Genomic DNA, 19,869 nt, shown 5'->3' on the forward strand with positions numbered 1-19,869 from the left:
GCCACGGGAACCAGAGTCAAGTCCCCGCCCACCCATGTGCGCCTCAGAATCGCGTGAGACCCACACCTGGCCGGCCCCACCCCTATTTCAGGGGTGGGCAAACTTTTTGACTCGAGGGCCACAGTGGGTTCTTAAACTGGACCGGAGGGCCAGAACAAAAGCATGGATGGAGTGTTTGTGTGAACTAATATAAATTCAAAGTAAAGGAGCGGAGGGGAGAGCAAGAGAACTGGATAGAACAGCCGGATCCGGCCCGCGGGCCATAGTTTGCCCACGGCTGGGCTAGATCCATACCCAGCCGGCCTCACCCCCATCAAGCCCCACTGGGCAGGGGGCGCGGCCTCAGGTCCCCTGGCCCTGGGCGGGAGTGCGGCCTGAGGTCCCCCGTCAAACTCCGCCGGGCAGGGGGCATGGCCTGAGGTCCCTGCTGATAGCTCGTTAAGGCTCCTTACGGGCACTCGGCCTCGGCTGTGGGTGCAGCCATCTTGTGTTATGGAATCCCTGCCTCCGCTGTGGGCGCAGCCATCTTGTTATGGCGCGATGATCAATTTGCATATTCCTTCTTTATTAGATAGGATACCTTGAAACCTACATTTCATAAAAAAATTTTAGGTGAACTTAATATAGTTTTTATCTAGCTTTAATTTTAGATGATCCTTAGCCCAAGAAATTATCAGATGTTTTATTGCAAACTATGAAGATATAAACTACTAACTAATAATTTGCCTAAGTTTAGTCTATGTCACCCTTATACTTTTACAGTATTCCCCCCCTTATCTGTAGGGGGCACATTCTAAGACCCCCAATGGATACCCGAAACCACAGAAAATGCCAAACCCTGTATATGCTATGTTTATTTTTCCTATACATACATACCAATGATAAAGCTTAATTTATAAATTGGGCACAGTAAGAGATTAACAACAGTAACTAATCAAATAGATCAGTTATAATAATACTAGGGGCCTAGTGCATGAATTTGTGCACCTTGAAAGGAATTGTGGGCCACAGGGCTGTGGTAGGCAAGGGGTGGCTCTCGGCTTATCCTCCGCGCCCCTGCCCAGCCCCTCATGCCACAGCCCCCATCCCCTGTCTGCCGGCAGCCCTGCTCCTGCTGCCACTGCTCCCATGCACTGATGGCAGCACTGGCCCCACTTGCACCTGCTGATGGCGCAGAGCAATTGGGGCTGGCTCCAGCAGCGGTGCAAGTGGGGCCGGCGCTGTCAGTGGGTGCGAGCGGCAGCTGCTGCCCCAATCGCCCCTCAGGAGCAGGGGGAGGTGGAGAAGCCCTCAAGGGCTATCAGGGCCCAGCACCTACCGCTCGCACCCACTGATGGCGCCAAGTGATCGGGACCAGCACCAGGCACGGGCAGCGGGTGCGAGCGGGGTTGGCACCAGCAGCAGGTGTGAGCACCGGGCAGGACCATGGCACACGGGAGCAAAGAATTTTCAGTAACCACCAGAGGTTCACCCTGATGACAACCAGCTTCCCACTTTGGTCTGGCGCCCCTGCTCACCTGCTCCACCATCCTGCGGCAGCCAACACCCACCATTTTCCGCACATGTCCCCTGGTGGTCAGCACACGTCATAGCAACCGGTTGTTCTGGTTGTTCCACCATTTGGTCTATTTGCATATTAGCTTTTTATTATATAGGAATACTATAATAAAAGTGATGTGAATGTGGTACCCCTCTTCCCCCACCTCCCAACCGATCTGGTAAGCAGGACAGCTACTAAGTCACTTACCTTGTGGGCACGTTGGACAGAGGGATGATTCATATCCTGGGGGGGATGAAGGGGGATTGTTCGAGATTTTATCATACTACTTAAGTAGCTACTTTAAGTAGCACACAGTTTAAAACTTATAAGTTATTTATTTCTGGAATTTTTTATTTACTATTTTTGGTCCATGGTTGATTGCAGGTAACTGAAACTGCAGGAAGTGAAACTGTGGATAAGGGGGACTACTGTATTTCTCTTATCTTATACTTCCCTTATTTTTCTCATTTTAAGCTTTTCAAATTTAAATTTCAGACCATGTTATTTGAAATATAAGCTAAAATCCAGGGTTTTACAACAGCTTGTTTCTGTAAAACTTACGATGTATTAATAGCAGTAGAAAAATTTAATTTTGGGGTAGGAAATTTTACTTTTCCGAGCTCTTTTATACTGTGTTTAGCTTAAAATTTCTCATTATCTCCTGGCTGGTGTGGCTCAGATGGTTGAGCATCAACCTATGAACCAGGGGATCATGGTTCAATTCCCAGTCAGGGCACATGCCCGGGTTGCTGGCTTGATCCCCAGTAGGAGTCATGCAGGAGGCAGCCGATCAGTGATTCTCTCTTAGCATTGGTGTTTCTATTTATCTCTCCCTCCCTCTCCCTTCCTCTCTGAAGTCAATAAGAAATAGTAAAATATTTTTTTCTCATTATCTTAAGAAGACTTACTTACATATTGGCACCCTGTATTATGTGCCATTTCCTTTAACCTTTAGATAACTTCACTTTTCTGTTTGTCCCATTTCTATAATTTCTGATGATCTAACAAATTTATAAATCACTTTTAATATTAGGAGAATTATACATTTTTTAGTTATAGTAAAAACTGGAGTACAGTACAACATTCAGCTTCAAGGGGCAGGAGGGGAGGGCGAACAACATCTGAAATAACCCTTTCCCACACCTTAGGGAATCCTATATAATAAAAGCCCAATATGCTAAGTATCGGAACGTTAGGTTGGGACACCAGGGGCAGACGCTCCCACCAGTAGGTTACCTTCCTGTTGGGGTGCAGCTGATTGGACTGGGCAAGACGGGCCAGACACACCCTGGAGCCCTCCTCTAATTAATTTCCTTTCAATGGGCATGAATTCGTGCACCGGGCTTCTAGTCTCTTATAATGCAGACACCACTTTCTTCCACTAGATGGAACTGTTTAGTTTTTACAAATGCCTGAGGTTTTTATAGTTACGCATTTTGGGTGTAAAGGTGGAGTGGGAAGTGAAGACCTGGGATTCATTTTGCTTTTAGATATATGTGCTAAATGGCTTTTAGGTTCTTCACAATTTATTCAATGGTATTTCTTCCCCCATTTCTTCACTCTCAGGGAGAGTTGGACCAGGAGCGACTGACCAGGCAGCAGGAACTCACAGCCTTATATCAGATGCAGCACCTTCAGTACCAGCAGTTCTTAATACAGTAAGAACAGTACTATAGAGGGTATACTGTAGCTCCAAAAGGGCCTTTGATATCATCTGCTCACAAGTTTCACCTTTTACAGCAGAAAACTAAAAGTTTTAGGATATTTCAGTCACCCACCCAGTGGCATGTTACCACTAAGTTTTGTTTTCTTAAATACCAGAAGTTTGTAGAAGATGACACAGTATTGTAATTTTGCAAGCTCATTAGCTGCAAAAGCAATAATCAACAAGCATTTTAAGAGCTATGTATCTCCTAAAAAGCTCAACTTTGAATGCTACAGAGAAAAAACATAGACCAGAGGACAGAAAAGAAGTAAAAGTTTATACTGTTAGAAGTGGTGTGGAATTATGGCAGAATCACTTAAGCTTGTATGTTCCTTTTGTAGAAGAGCTAAGATTGCCTGTCATCTGTGCAGAGGTTGGCAGCTTGCTACCTGTTTTATAAGCAGAGTTTATGGACACACGGCCACACTATTTTGTGTGTGTATTGTCTGTGGCTGCTTTTGAACATAGATGGCAGCATTGAGTAATGCGTATGGTCTGCAAAGCCAGAAATATTTACTGTCTGGCGCTTTACTGAAAAAATTGTCTACCTCTGATCTAGTGGAAAATAATTTAACCTAAAATTTTCCCAGCTGAAACAAATTTGAGAATTTTTATACAAGTGATTTTATTTTTGCAAAGGGTGCTTCATGTGGAAATAGCTAATTGATTTTGTTTTATTTTTAACTTGTTTTATGATCTAAGACTATTAAAATATTAAAAAACTATCAAATTTCTTCATCATTTTGAAGGAATTTGCCAGTTTTTTATATTTGTTATCCCCCCTTCCAGAAGCATGTCATCTATAGGTTCAATTCTTTCTAGAATGAAGTATAGAATTTTCTGTGTGACTATTGTTCTCATGAAGAATTATAAAATACTAGAGGCCCGATGCACGAAATTTATGCAAGAGTAGGCCTTTCTTCCCCCGACTGCCAGCACCAGCTTCCCTCTGGCACCCGAGACCCAGGCTTCCCTCTGGCCGCCAGCAGGCACCTGGGACCCGGGCTTCCTTCACAGCCCCGGCTTCATCCGGAAGGTCATCTGGTCTAATTAGCATATTATGCTTTTATTATTATAGATATTTGTTAGCTGTTTCTGATGATGGTTTTGGGGGAGGGGTAGATTGAACCATGTCTTTCATTGTCTCAGTAAAGTGAACTAAATATGGATAGACAGGTTACACTTTTTCTACTTTTTAAAGACAACAGTATGCACAGGTTTTGGCTCAACAGCAGAAAGCAGCCCTGTCTTCCCAGCAGCAGCAACAGTTGGCACTTCTTCTCCAACAGTTCCAGGCTCTGAAGATGAGGTTGGTGGTGATTCCATGATATGTCCCTGGGTGTGTGTGTGTGTGTCAGATAAAGAGAAGAAAGGAAATATGGGTATGTGTGAACTCAGGTATCAAAAACCCACACACCACAGAAAACTGTGTGGTGTTGTGTGTTAAAATAGAATATAGTTTTTAAAAAGAACTAGGCTGAAGGTAAAGTATTTACTTGGTCTTTTTATGCAGAGAATAAATTGCAAAGGATAACACTTGAGAAACAATGTAGTCTTATGGAACCAGCAACCAAAAAAGTTGTAGTCTAAAAGCTTAATCTCATTTTTACCTGTTGATAGTTATCTCAAGATATTAGCAATGTCACACAGGGTTATCATTTTCCAGAACCCAAATGCTATTAAGGTCATTCAAAAGAAAAGGAAATTATGCTAGAAATTATGTTAAATTTCTGCTGTTTCTGATTATCATTCAGGGTAATATTTATTTTATCTTCTGCAAAGAGCAGTCACTGCTCTTTAAAATCTTACTGTCCAGTTTAATTAGAACCTTTTACACTTCTCTTTTGAGCCGTAACCCATCCTGTTAAGTGATAAAGTGTCCATTTTACAGATGGGCGAATTGGGACTCTGAGAGGCTCGAGGTCTTGGTTGACATAATACACAGAAAACTTCAGAGACAGAACTAAAATACAGACCTTTTAACTTAAGAGTCTGTGGGGTTTTTCGGTGTGTTTTTTCCATTATAACATGCCTCTGTTTATTGAGATGTTGTGGATTTTGAAGATAGTAGGTATATCCATTATTTGGAAATCAGTGTTTGCTAAGACCTTAGTAGTCCAGAGAGTGATTACTCTTCCCTGTCTCCCAGATGCTGTGGTAGTGTAACCATTTAGTTAAAACAATGGAGTTTTCTGGCCAAATAACCTGGAAAATCTACAAATAATATAGAAGTTCCTCCTTATTTTGGCAAAATAACAAGAACAAGTTCTCTTTATTTCCCTTTTGCAGAATATCTGATCAGAGTGTCATTTCCTCAGTGACTAGATCTGTGTCAGTGCCAGATACTGGGTCAATCTGGGAGCTTCAGCCAACAGCTTCACAGCCTACAGGTACCCAGAAATTTGGAGAAGAGAAAAGCCTGCTTTGAAGTGAACATCTTAACCTCATTCTCTTTTTTTTTTCCTTTGCCATAAATTAGAACATTTTTGGGGCTTGGATTTTTTAAAAGTTGCCATTGGTGGAGTACTTCTGTTTCTTAAGATCTGATTTCTGCAAAAGTGGGTAGTCCTTACAAGAGGTTATAGTATATGTTGAAAATTCTCAGGAACATGGGCACTGATGGATTTTCCTTAGAGCAATTGAGCTATTCAGGCCATAGTTCTCTCACTAACAGTGACCCTGAGGATTATGGCAGAAGGACTGATTATCCTCCCTCTTCTTCATCAACTTCCCATGCTATATGTACCTTTATTTTTATTTTTTTGGCAGCCATTTATAGTTAGGATGTTAAAATACTCTACAGTTTTGGGGAAACTGTAAGGACCTTATTAAACAACTTCTTTCTTTGAGTATGATGCAGTCAGGGTCCTTTACAAATACTCCGTTTTATATAGACTATAATAGGAATATAGGAAATAGAGAATGCTGAAAAGTGGTGTCAGCAAAGGTTGCTGACAATAGGAAAACAGACTCAGAAACCTTCTCCTGTTTATTTACTTCCACATCTGACTCTCTCAGGTCAGTAGGACCAAGTGTTGTTTGTGAGACTTGCCTAGCCTTTCCAGAGGCCTGCCCAGCTCCAGCTATACCTTTCTCTTTTTTTCTCTCTCTTACTGAACTGAAATCATATAACATAAATTAACTGTTTTTAAATGAATAATTAATGCATTCACAATATTGTACAACCACTTAGTTTTCTCTAGTTCCATAGCTATGCACTTCTTAACCCCATTCTCCACTTAGTGCATGCAGTAAGAGGTGGTGTGGTTATTAGAAATATGGTGGACTTTGGGATCTGATTCACAGAGTGGGATTTCAGTCCTAGCATGGCCACATGTTTGTCCTGTATTCTTGGGGATGTTACAGAACTATCTCTGGCCCTTAGCTTGTTCATCAGTAAAAATGGGAGAGTGAACAGATACCTTATTACAGCAGTGGTTCTCAACCTTTCTAATGCTGTGACCCTTTAATACAGTTCCTCATGTTGTGGTGACCCCCAACCATAAAATTATTTTCGTTGCTACTTCATAACTAATTTTGCTACTATTATGAATCGTGTAAATATCTGTTTTAGAATGTAAATAGAATGCTACTGTTATGAATCATGTAAATATCTGTATTTAGAATGTAAATATCTGTGTTTTCCGATGGTCTTAGGTGACCCTGCTAGCGGTTCTCAACCTGTGGGTCATGACCCACAGGTTGAGAACCGCTGCTGTAGAGCCTAAGACCATCGGAAAACAGATATTTACATTACGATTCATTAACAGTAGCAAAATTACAGTTATGAAGTAGCAACGAAAATAATTTTATGGTTGGGGGTCACCACAACATGAGGAACTGTATTAAAGGGTCGCGGCATTAGAAAGGTTGAGAACCACTGCCTTACAGGGTTTTTTGAGGATGAATGCCTGGTACCTGTCTTTCCCTCTAGATGTGTTGAAGGTTATTGATATAAATTAGAGCCCACTGGCAGTTCAGATGACTTTGAAACAGAACAGATAAAGTATATGATGGAGCTCATTCAGGGGCAAAGGATAGCTTTTTTTGTTATGCTCCTGGATATGTGACTGTGCATGTAAGCCCTGACATCCCTCACTTTTTTTCCTTGTTGTCTTATAGTTTGGGAAGGTAGTAGTGTATGGGATCTTCCCCTTGATACAACGACTCCAGGACCTGCCCTTGATCAGCTTCAGCAGATGGAGAAGGCCAAAGCTGCAAAGGTCTGAACTCATTCTTCCACAACTGTGCATCCTTTCCAGTTATGGGACACAGGCAAAAATTTACTGATGTCTGTATCTTTAGCTAGCTATATATTTTTTCCCTTCTAGTTTACTGTACTTAGCTGGTATAAGCACATTCATATTCTATGAATATATATACCCAAAAAGACCTTGAACAGAATTAAAATTATAAGTGAAAATCAATTCAATTAAAAATTATTGGTTGGTTGACACATTAATGATCATGGTCATCTGTATATTTTAATTTCATGATTCATGTTGGATACATTTGTTATAAATACTAAGACCTTAGGAAAATATTCACTACATGGCTTATTAGACCCTTGACCTGTAGCTTGAGTTCCCACCTAGAATTTTTATAGTGATTTTTATTTATATATCTTAGTGCCCTCAGACATAGCTGAAAGACTCCACATTAACATTAGATCCTGTGATGCATTCACGTTTTCTGGAGGAGCTAGGAATCTTGAATTTTGGTTTTAGTACTTGCCAGAAGAAGATGTCTTTTAACACTTAGTATCACTGTCATGATTTCCGGGTTCTCATGCCTCTGAGAGACTTGTTCCTATTTTATACTTAATGCAGTCTTATCCCCTGAGGTAATGAAATACTTCAGCTTGCAGTCCTCTGTGTGTGTGTGTGTGTGTGTGTGTGTGTGTGTGTGTGTGTGTGGCAGGCAGTGGGGGAGTGTGATGACACACAGACAAGCAGGTCAAGAAAGCATTATGGGTCGGCTACCTTGTTGGAGAGGTGGGGAATCAGAAATTGGGCAACATTTCCAATGGACAGTAATACCTGAGTTAATTTTCACTTGAAGGATGGTAGGATTTAGCCCTGTTGAAGGGTTTTGGGTCGACAGAGTAGGAGAAGAAAACATTTCAATTGCAATTGAAGGAAACAACCCTATAAAGGCTCACAAATGCAGGAAAACATACTGGCTAAGGAAACAGCTAAGTACTTTGGTCTGGTCTGGATCCTTGATGCGTCTGAGGAATGAATGATGAGAGAGGAAACTAAAGAAGAGGCAGTCCAGTCGTGAGCATCCTTGTACATGCTATGTTAGTTAGGTTTTATTTTTTGGGTGAAGGATAGTTTAAATCAGTTGTTCCCAACCTTTTTTTGGCCATGCCCTACATAAGCATCTCTAAAATCCTTATGCTTCCACCCCACCCCCCCGTGACATATAATTCTTATTCAAAAAGTGAACTCCTATTCACATGGAGGGAGCCTAAAAGACCATTAGCTTGGTCTAAACAAGCTTCCAAAGAACATGACATCCATCAAAGAGAAAAAAGAACAAAAGGACAGTTGAAGTACTGAGGAAGAAATCACTAAGAAACTGTTTAAAAAATAATATGAAGTGATATGAAAAAATAGCAAATAAAGTTTCAAAACAGAGAACTGAAATGCATAAATATGTCACAATATGTATTTATATACTGTATGTGAGATCCCAGAACCATAAGAAATACAAAAAATTCACTATTAATAACTCATTGACGAATTGAGTATGTATTTCTTAGTGCCCCCAGACAAAATCAAATTGCCCCCCTGTGGGCCTGTTCCTCATTTTGGAAACGATTGGTTTAAATGGGAGTGATTTTTTTGTGTGTGTATGTGGAGGTTAGGTATTGAGCTGCGGAATGTGGGCACAACTGGATTCCGGGAAATCAGATAAGGAGACTCTTAGGAATGTGGGTGAGAAAAGGAAAGCTGGAACTATGCTTGTGGCAGTGGAACTGGAAACTGGGTGCTGGATTTGACTAGTATTTAGGAACTATGAAGGATAGAATTTGTCAAATGGTTCGTCTTCAGATTTTAAAGAATCATATAATTTTTTACACCAGTAGCTTTACAAAATTGCTTTTGAAATTTTGGAGCTACCTTGTTAGATCTTCAATCAGAAAATCTTTTTGTGGAATGAGCAAAGAAATGGCCACTCCCCAAGAAAATTGTGTTCCTCTCCTCTTGGCTACTTCTCTTCCACATGCAGAAAGTATGGTGCAGAGATGGTATGAAGCAAGGAGGTAGGGAAAAGTGGGCCGAGAGTGCACTCAATTTAGAAGAGCATAAAACTGTTCTGATTACTGAGACAAATTAGAACTTAGAGCTCTTATAGAACTGCTTTCATCACCCCATTGCAGTGGAAGTAACTGAGTGACTGATGGTGCCTGCACATTTCAGCTTCTCCCCATTGTACTGATCAGTGATGTTGGGGTGTTCCTGTGCATGCGTCAAGTGTCTGAGAGTACTCTTGTGTAATCACAGCTAGAGCAGGAGAGAAGAGAGGCAGAAATGAGGGCAAAACGGGAAGAGGAAGAGCGAAAGAGGCAAGAAGAACTCCGGAGACAGCAGGAGGAAATTCTCCGAAGGCAGCAGGAGGAAGAAAGAAAAAGGCGGGAAGAAGAAGAACTTGCCCGAAGGAAGCAGGTAACCCTATCTCCGAGAACTCTGACCACAGGATTAGTGCTGAAGGAGGGCCTTCAGGGTAGCTCGCTCGCTCCTATCATTTCACAGGCTGTAGTTCACAGAAATGGTTTATCCAAGGTCAACAACAGGATTGGAACCTTCGAAGACTCACTTCCCTTTAGAAAGAGTGTCTTGTCCACTAGCACCCACTGGAGGGATAGTCCTCAGTCCAAGTAAAACATTAGAATTTATTTCTTTTGCATATTTCCTGGGGTTTTATAAACCAGTTAGATATTAGAAGTAACCAAGTCTTTGCCTAAGTATTTATAACCAGTGTCATTGAGTATTTTTCATGAATTTTTGGTCATTTGTATTTGGGAGGGGGGGTTGTGGAATTTTCTCTTCATGTGCTTGGCCTATTTTTTACTGAGATTTTTAAAGATTCCAATGGAAGGAATCCTCTTGGTAATAGCCCCAAAGTCTAGATTTTACCTCACATTTTCTACTTTTTGTTGGCCACAAGGAGGTACTTGGTGAAAAACAAAAGGGTCTATGCTGAGATTAGATTAGAACTACTAATATTTCTTAGAGCCACACTATATTAACATTTAAGGGCTCTAAGAAATATTGCAGTAAGGAAGTCTGTTTAATTCTGTGATGCTCAGTATTTCCTAAATTACTTAACAATGGGACCCTTTTCTATATACTTAATATCTGTGGGACTTTTGTTCTGGGAGACATAACTTTACTCAGTACTGCTGACTGGAGAACTTATTCTACCTCATCAAGCATTTTTGGTAGCTATGTTGATTTGATCTGACTATACCTTAGGTTCTGAGCTGATTAAAAAGTTGGAGCTGATGGTCCCAATGGAGAAAACTAAGGCCAAGTCCTAATAGACCCTTTCTTTCTAGGGGTAATAAGTAAATATAGCTATTGCGGAAACCAAGGTAGACTTCACAGTGTAATGCTATTTATATTCTAAATACAAATTATTTTAACTCTTTTTTTTTTAAATCCTCTTCCAAGGATGTTTTTATTGATTTGAGAGAGATATAGAGAGACAGAGACAGAGAGAGAGAGAGTGAGAGAGAGCGAGGAAGAGAGAGAGAGAAACAATGTTCAGTTGCCTCCCATACACACCCCGAATGGGGATTGAACCTGAAACTTAGGTATGTCCCTTTAACTGGGAATTGAACCCACAATTTTTTTGGTGCATGGGACAGTGCTCCAATCAACTGAACTACCAGGTCAGGGCACAAATTATTTTAACTCTTAATGTATCTTCTTCTCAACTTACATATATACTGTTTACTCTGCATACTTTAAAAAAAAAATATATATATATATTTTATTTCAGAGAGGAAGGGAGAGGGGGAGAGAGAGAAACATCAATGATGACAAGAGAATTATCGATTAGCTGCCTCTGCTTCCCCAGATATGTCACAGGAATCGAACCGTGACCTCCTGGTCCATAGGTCGACACTCAACCACTGAGACACTGTGGCTGGACTACTCTGTATACTTTTTATGTTTGCTATTAACAGAGTCTTTGCAGCATATAGCCTATTCCTTTTCAAATTATGATGTGTAATATATTAATTGAGACCCATAGTTTCTCTCTCTCTCTCTCTCTCTCTCTCTCTCTCTCTCTCTCTTTCTCACACACACACACACACACACACACACACACCTTTTTTGTTACTATAGGAAGAGGCCCTGCGACGCCAGAGGGAGCAAGAGATTGCATTAAGGCGACAGCGAGAAGAGGAAGAAAGGCAGCAGCAGGAAGAAGCTCTTAGGAGACTGGAGGAGAGGAGAAGAGAAGAGGAAGAAAGGCGGAAGCAGGAAGAATTGTTACGCAAGCAGGTGACCGGATGGTTTACTCTTCTCATTGCTACTTGAAGCTGGGAATTAGTGATGAAGAAAGTGTTTAGATAGACTGTCTTTTTCAGGTTGCTGAAAATTACCAAAAGAGACCTAACTGGCTCTTCCTATTTTCGTAATAACCGTCCCACATGTAATTATAAAAGCTGAGCTACATATCAGAGAAGCAAAACAAACAAACAAAAAAATAGACTACCAGTGAAGAAATCCAAAGACATACTCTTTAAAAACCAAAAGTGAGATCTGCAAGTTGACAGCTTTTGCCCGAGGGTGTTCCTCAATTCATTCTTTGAAAGTATACAATTCATTGCTTCTTAATATAGTCCCAAGATTCTGCAACAATTAACACTAATTCTAGCCCAACCATGTCATTCTGCCATTACCAGCAGCCAGAGGGGTGGAGGGTGGGTAGAGGAGAGTTTGTCCAAGGGGCCTGTGGGCCTGTGGGCCACAATGGGTGAGAGCCAGGGACTGAATGAAGTGCTCTTGTGAAGTTGCTCTGCTTCCAGCCCTGGCTGAGACTTTCTTGGTCATCAACAACCCTGCAAGGTCCTGGCAGCAGTTCGCCTCAGTGTTGGAACACTTTCCAGGAGACTTCCCTGCAGTTGGCGGTGATCTCTTAGAGATCAGTACTTATCACAAATATTGACAGTGACATTCCTTTTATGTAGAACTAGCAAGCCAATGAAAATTTATCCTGTAAGCATGCCAGGCCTTTGTGGCTACTGTAAATATATTTTAAAAGAGTATTTAGCCCTAGCTGGTTTGGCTCGGTGGATAGAGCGTCGGACTGTGGACTGAAGGGTCCCAGGTTCGATTCCTCAGGTTGAGGGCACATCCCCAGTAGGGGGTGTGCAGGAGGCAGCTGATCAATGTTTCTCTCTCATCGATGTTTCTAACTCTCTCTCTCTCCCTTCCTCTCTGTAAAAAACCAATAAAATAAACTTTAAAATAAGTATTTAACTCTACCTTATATCATCATAAATAAAGTTTCTGCCTTTCTCTGTCACTTCAGAAGTGATTCAGATTTTAAAAAACCACACCACACAATTAAATTTTATTCTCTTTTATTTTTCCTTGGAAGGAAGAGGAGGCTGCAAAATGGGCCCGGGAAGAAGAAGAAGCCCAGCGTCGATTAGAGGAGAACCGGCTGCGAATGGAAGAGGAGGCAGCCAGACTGCGGCAGGAGGAGGAAGAGCGGAAGAGGAAAGAGCTGGAGCTCCAGCGGCACAAGGAGTTGATGCGCCAGCGGCAGCAGCAGCAGGAGGCTCTGCGGAGGTTGCAGCAGCAGCAACAACAGCAGCAGCTGGCACAGATGAAGGTAAAGCCTGGGCACCGGCCCCGAGGAGTTACTTGCTAACGTCTTAGGTAGATGCTGGCAGTAAAATAGTGTGCTTTCTTCAATGTTAAATTTACTGCAATGATTTTTTGATCAATAAAACATAATATGATGCATGTTCTTTGTGTAGGCTTTTAAACAAGAGAGGAATAAATAAAAGAGGATAGGACATTAGCAGTGATACAGGCAAAATGAAGTTAAATCTTTGGTTCATAATTTTTTTTAATTTTTAAAAATTGATTTTAGAGAGGGGAGAGAGAGACATCAATCAGTTTCCTCCCATACATACCCAGACAGGGAATTGAACCCGCCACCTTTTGGTGCTCCAGGCGATGCTCCAGTCAACTGAGCCACCTGGCCAGGGCATGTGTTTCATAAATTTAATGCAGCTCATTGGAGTGTCTACTGTAGCAGTAAAGCACTGCTGAGGTAAAGGTAAATAAGAGAAGGTACCTGCCCTCACTGAGCTCCCAGCCTTATGTGAACAGGAGATACAAACATTTGGATGTGTAAATAGGAACCATCATACGGGCTTGAAAGGCAGCAGACTTGAACTGAAGTTATGTATGCCAAGTGTTGTTTTATGAGTATTCAAAGCATTATTTGAAGTTGTAGAAAGAGAAGACTGAGAGACTAGTAAAGAGAATATGATGGTGGTAGTGAGAATGAATAGGAAGGACCAGCAGGACAGACTTGTATTAATAGCAATCAGCAAGACTTAGTGACTCTGGATCTGAGGGTCAAAGCTGGGGTGGCTGCTAGTTAGTAAGCTTCAGTGACTGGGAAAGCAGTGGAACTGTTGATGAAACTGGAGTGATTGGGAGCGGACAAGCAGATTTGTGGCAGGGTCTGCACAACTTCACATGGGGTCTGTAGTTAGTAATAAGGCTCAATGTCCCCTGTCTTCAAGAGGCTTATAGGATCGACATACACAAAGGAAATTAGAATACATATGGTGAGAGACAAGTGGCCTTGGGCATTACTATTTTGTGACTGGCTAGAATAGTTAGTGAAGTCCCACTCTCCCCAACTGTGTGAAGCCTCTGCTGCTGCTCTTCTGGGGCACAGCCCTGGGTGTGCACACAATCACTCTGGGATAATACTGATTTGAACAGGCCTTTCTTTTCATTTTCTTTTTCTACATCCAGCTGTTCAGCTCCACTAGTTGCCAGCTTGATTGCTCTATTGTTCTCAAAAGTGCCCTGGGGCACAAGTTGCTTCTTGCTGGTCCATACTGATACAATCAAATTCTGGCTTCTTTGAAGAGCTACTTCCTGAGGTCAATATTTGAAGTTTGTTCTGGCCCCAGGATAACTTCTTCAACTCTTGCATTGGTTCTCTGAGACCAAGTAGTGGTAGACAGTTCAGCCTATATCTCCAGTAAATCTGCCCATTTCCTCCCAGTTGCCTTTCTCCTTGTCCTTCACTGTTTTTTTGAAAGTCTTCCTGGCCCAAACTCCTCATTCTTCACGCTGTTGCAAATGAAGTCAGTTCCTTTGGGAAGAGGCCTGGGGCTCTCCATATTCCAGTCTGTTCCTCCCACATTCACTCCTAAGCAAAATCTCTGAGTCACTGCTCTGGGGCTGGGAACAATGGTGTGCTTTTCTCTGAGTGACACCACTGCTTTAGGAGTTGAGCTCTTGAGCCTCAGGTCTTTTTAGCTTGCCTTTTCTGGTGGCATGGTGGCCTTTCCAGTGAGGGCAGTGGCAATCAGAGCCCTAGTAGTCTCAGTAGTTTTCATTTTACGAGGAGGGATAAGCATGAAGAGGGAACCCCCACCTCTAAGCTGTATTGGCCTATAACAGCCTTTGCATCAGGTAGCTGGAGTTAGGATGAGAAGTGCTGATATGCTTTCCGGGAAGCCAGCCAACAGACTGACAGCTGAGGGGGAGAGGGAGGCCTGTGTCCCTGGCTCCACTCATTTGAAGTGGAGTTTCTGTCTGACTGAGCTGAGAGTTGGGAGAGATGGATATTGGTATAAGTACCACAGACTCTGTTCTTAACCAAGTTTTAGCAGCTTTTCTTGAAATGTTTCATTTGCTGTATTCCCATGGGAGCATTCCCAGAATCTTTAAGTTATTTTGAAAAAAATACTTTCCACCATTTTTGCTGAAGAATTGGATCTACAGAGCTCTTTGTGCTATCATACTGGATGTGGAACACAATCTTTTTTAAAATAAAAAATAGTGTTGAAAATAAGATAGCAATGTCAGGGCAGAAAAAAGTAGATAAAACAAATCGACCAAGGATAGTAGGCATTCAGGGGTTACAAAATGTGCCCAATTCCTTACTGTTTGCTGCTGATTTGGAAGAGAATTGTTCTGAAAAGCATGATTGATAAAATGCAGTTCTGAGTGGACTGTACAGATGTTGGTTGAACTGGAAAATGTCCTGAGGCAATGTTGATGGGGTGATGGGATATTATTTCCTATGTACAGATAAGATTTAAGGAAAATGATAGTTATCTGCAGACATTTGTCTGTCATGTGAAAATTTAGATTTGTTCTGCTTTACTCCAGAGAGCAGACCTGTGAATCACGAGCAAAAAGTACACTGAAGTATATTTTGGCACAGCAATGGGAAGGATCTCAGAAGTGCCTGAAAGGAAAATAGGCCATATCAGGAGGTTGTGCATCTCTTCCTGGTGTGGGCCTAGGTTCTGCGGAAGAGGAGGGGAAGGGGGTGTGGGGCTGGTTCCAGGGTACTATGGGGTGACACATCCACTGGGATTTTATTTTATTTTTTAAAATATGTTGTTACTGATTTTAGGGAGAGAGGAAGGGGGAGGGAGAGAAAGAGAAACCTCAATCGGTTGCCTCCCATATGCACTCCAACCAGGGATTGAACCCACAACCCAGGCATGTGCCCTGATCGGGTATCTAATCTGATCTTTCATTGCAGGGTAGGATTTTAGACATTAGTGGTTACTGGCTATTATCTAATGCAAAAGTATGCAAATTCTCTGGCCTGACCTTTGACTCTTCTGATTAATCAAGTGTGGGGCCAGGGCATCTACATTTTTACAGGCCTCCCATGTGATGCTACCAGGTTTGAGATCTAATGCCTTATTTGATCTTGATAGCACCTTCCAAGTGGGTCATTTCCTATGGAGAAAAAGCATTTGTTTGTTCAACTTTGCTTACCTAGTCTACCATCTTTCTCTCTTAGTTTCCCTCTGCACTCCTCCCACACCCCAGGACTGGTGCATTTTTTAGAGAAATGCCCCTACTACCTATCACATTGGCCAAAAATTGTTACGAATAAACTCATGTGTTCAGTAATGTTAAGGCTATTCATTTGGAGAGCTCTTTGGTAATATCAATGACAATTGTAACTGTTTATACCCTTATCCTATAAGCTCCGATTTTAGAGATTTCTGCTATGGAGCCATTGTTTGGGGGGGGGGGGGGCCCTTTGGGGCATTTTGTTCGTTTTTATCCATGTTCACGTATTATTTTTATTAAATGTTTTAAGTCTGGTTAGATTTGTATTTTATTTTTAAGATCCATAAGATGTCTCACAATTTGAATGCATAATTTTATCACCTAGGAGACGAAGAGATTCTCATAGAATAATCAGGCTTTTTTTCTTTTTTAATCTTCACTTGAGGATATGCTTAAAGAGAGGAAGGGGGAGACAGAGACAGACATCGATGTGAGAGAGAAACATTGATTGGTTGCCTTCTGTACACTCCCGGAGTGGGGATCAAACCTGCTACCCAGGTATGTGCCCTGACGGGAATCAAACTGGCTACCTTTCAGTGCATGGGACAACACTCAACCAATTGAACCTCTCTGGCTGGGCAATAATCAGGCTTTTGAGAACGCTAAGGTATTTAGAACCCAGATATTTACACTCTATTTTAGTCCATAATTTTAAGGGATAGGAACATAGAGTTACTGATTAAAAGCTGCTTAGTGCTCAGGACTAGAAGCTACAGTTTGGTTAATGGTGACTTTCATAAAAGACTGAAAACTATGCCTGGTGTCTTCCATTAGCTGTCCACTTCAGCTCTCCCTGCAGAAATCTGTCCTTAACCCTTTCACTGGAAAGTCTCACATCATGCTCTGATTGCCTCCTTGGATTAAAAATTTAGTGTTACTTTTGTTTATTTGTTTCCCTTTATGTCTGTATATTGCTATATATGTCAATGCTAGATATAACAAATTGGCAACCCCCAAATAGAGCAAATAAAACTGTATTGCATATATTTTAAGTTGTTTTGAAATAACCTTAGGTTGGGAGTAGTGACAGAAAATTTAAGTAAAAGAAACCAACTTGGAGAATAGTATGTAAAAGTATTGCACGGGGAGTCTGAATGTTCTGCTTATACATGATACATTAGTGCCTGTTTCCTGTCCACATTTCCTCATGCACTATTCTGCTTTCCTTTTCTGTTAGCTTCCCTCTTCTTCAACGTGGGGCCAGCAGTCTAATACAACAGCATGTCAGTCCCAGGCAACGCTGTCATTGGCTGAAATCCAAAAACTGGAAGAGGAACGAGAACGGCAACTTCGGGAAGAGGTAAATTTCAAAAGTAAATGTGGTCCAGTCCAACAGTGTTACAGAATAGCTAGTGTGCATTCTGAGTTAGTGGTTAGTGAAGATAATTATTATTGTCATACTAGAGGCCCGGTGAACGAAATTCGTGCATTGGTGGGGGAGGAGGGGGAGGGTCCCCTGTACCTCTCCAATCTAGGACCCCTCAGGGGATGTCCCAACTGCCAGTTTAGGTCCAATCCCGGGGATTGGGCCTAAACCGGCAGTCGGACATCCCCCTCACAATCCTGGAATGCTGGCTCCTAATCGCTCGCCTGCCTGCCTGCCTGCCTGCCTGGTTGCCTCCAACTGCACACACACCTCCCCCCCCCCCCCCAAACCCCGCCCCGTGTACCTGGTCACCCCTAACTGCCCCCTCTCCCCCCCCCCCCCCCCCGCCCACTGGCCTGATTGCCTCTTACTGCCCCCTCCGCTGGCCTGGTCGCCCCCAACTGCCCCCCTTTGCCATCCTAGTCACCCACAAATGCCTCCCCTGCTGGCCTGGTCACCCCAACTGCCCCCCTTTGCCATCCTAGTCACCCACAACTGCCTCCCCTGCTGGCCTGGTCACCCCCAACTGCCCCCCCACCCCCACCAGCCTAGTTGCCCCTCACGGCCCCCCCACCGGCCTGGCTGTCCCACGCAGCCTGTTTGTTCAGTCGTTTGATCGTCCCTCACCCCCCTGCTGGCTTAGTCGTAGGCAGCCATCTTGTGAGGGCATGAGGGTTAATTTGCATATTACCTCTTTATTATATAGGATTGCTGTGTGTCTGAATTGCATGTTGATTATTAAACTCCTTAGCTTATAATTTGGTCATTCTAGCAAATAAGGATCTAATAAGAATAACTAAGATTGGATAATATAAATATCCAGTTATCTTAATTATTTTAATGTAGTTCTTGAGAGAATAACTCATGGTGTTTCAGAATTGTGAGTTCTATGCAGATATCCATTTGTAAATTTGAATTTTAGAATGCAGAATACATTCTTCTATAGGGTGTTGGGTTTTTGACTTTCCTAGAAAACCATAAAATATGCCAATATGAGAAATTAAGTCTCTGCTTGTAAGTCTGTATCCTGTAGTAGTTGTAAGTTGATATCTTTAGGATAGTAAGGATACAAAAGAATGAAAGAAGAAATGGAGGGGAGGGATACAGTTCTTTATATAAGAGAAAATGAATAAGTAAAATGGTTTGGTTTAGCATGCCATAGATTCAGCCATCCCTCCCATATTTGCTAGTACCTACTCGGTTATAGAGTCTGGGAATATAGCTGAATCCAAAACAGGCTAAATTCTCTGCTTTTATTTTATTTTTAATATATTTTTATTGATTTCAGAGAGGGAGGGAGAGGGAGAGAGAGAGATAAAAACATCAATGATGAGAGAGAATCATTGATCAGCTGCCTCCTGCATGCCCTCTACTGGGGATCGAGCCACAACCCAAGCATGTGCCCTTGACCAGAATTGAACCCTGGACCCTTCAAGCTGCAGGCCAGTGCTCTATCCACTAAGCCAAACGGGGTAGGACCGAAATTCTCTGCTTTTATAAAGCTTACCCTCTAATTGAGAGGAGATGACAGTAAAAGTTGTTACTGGTAGTGATTGGTTGTCTAATTTTAGCTAGTGCAATCTGGGGAGGCCTCTGAAAAGGTAGCATAAAGTACAGAATCTTAAAGTGTGTATGTGGATATGATTGGAGGCATAGTAGTCAATTTGTTACAATGCAAGCTGTCATTTTAGAGCTGTGTTGTGTCGTTCACTGAAGGTCATGGGTGCACAAAGAAAAGTGAGAGTTGTCTCTACATATTCACCATGTAGTGTGCTTGACCTCATCAAATGGGTTAAAATGTTTCATCTTTAAAATTACCTTATTTTCCACCCTCTTCAAATAGAGAAAGACTGAACTTACCCTGAAATCATTTCTTTTTTAAAAAGCTTATCAACAGCCTTAGCAGGTTTGGCTCAGTGGATAGAGCATTGGCCTGCGGATTGAAGGATGCCAGGTTTGATTCCAGCCAATGGCACATGCCTGGGTTGCAGGCTCGATCCCCAGTGTGCGGTGTGCAGGAGGCAGCCAATCAATGATTCTCCCTCATCATTAATGTTTCTATCTATCTCTTCCTCTCTGAAATCAATAAAAAATAAATAAAAATTTAAAAAGCTTATCAACAAACAGATACATAGCAGAGTATATCATCTTCTTT

The 19,869-nt window shown here is 42.1% G+C and overlaps 1 protein-coding gene across 11 annotated transcripts in view; it reads left to right on the forward strand.

Annotated features, from left to right (window-relative positions):
* Positions 1-19,869, forward strand: part of GIGYF2 (GRB10 interacting GYF protein 2) — a 127,430-nt gene that overhangs the window by 92,580 nt on the left and 14,981 nt on the right. For all 11 annotated transcript variants that reach the window (XM_080670583.1, XM_080670589.1, XM_080670590.1 and 8 more), the window contains 8 exons: positions 3,107-3,198; positions 4,447-4,554; positions 5,535-5,635; positions 7,368-7,468; positions 9,758-9,919; positions 11,609-11,767; positions 12,870-13,106; positions 17,526-17,648. In XM_080670583.1, the coding sequence (XP_080526709.1) occupies positions 3,107-3,198; positions 4,447-4,554; positions 5,535-5,635; positions 7,368-7,468; positions 9,758-9,919; positions 11,609-11,767; positions 12,870-13,106; positions 17,526-17,648 (1,083 nt within the window). The remainder of the gene's footprint in view (positions 1-3,106; positions 3,199-4,446; positions 4,555-5,534; positions 5,636-7,367; positions 7,469-9,757; positions 9,920-11,608; positions 11,768-12,869; positions 13,107-17,525; positions 17,649-19,869) is intronic.

The sequence above is a fragment of the Plecotus auritus genome (genome assembly GCF_963455305.1).
Source record: "Plecotus auritus genome assembly, chromosome: 5".
NCBI classification, from domain to species: Eukaryota; Metazoa; Chordata; class Mammalia; order Chiroptera; family Vespertilionidae; genus Plecotus; species Plecotus auritus.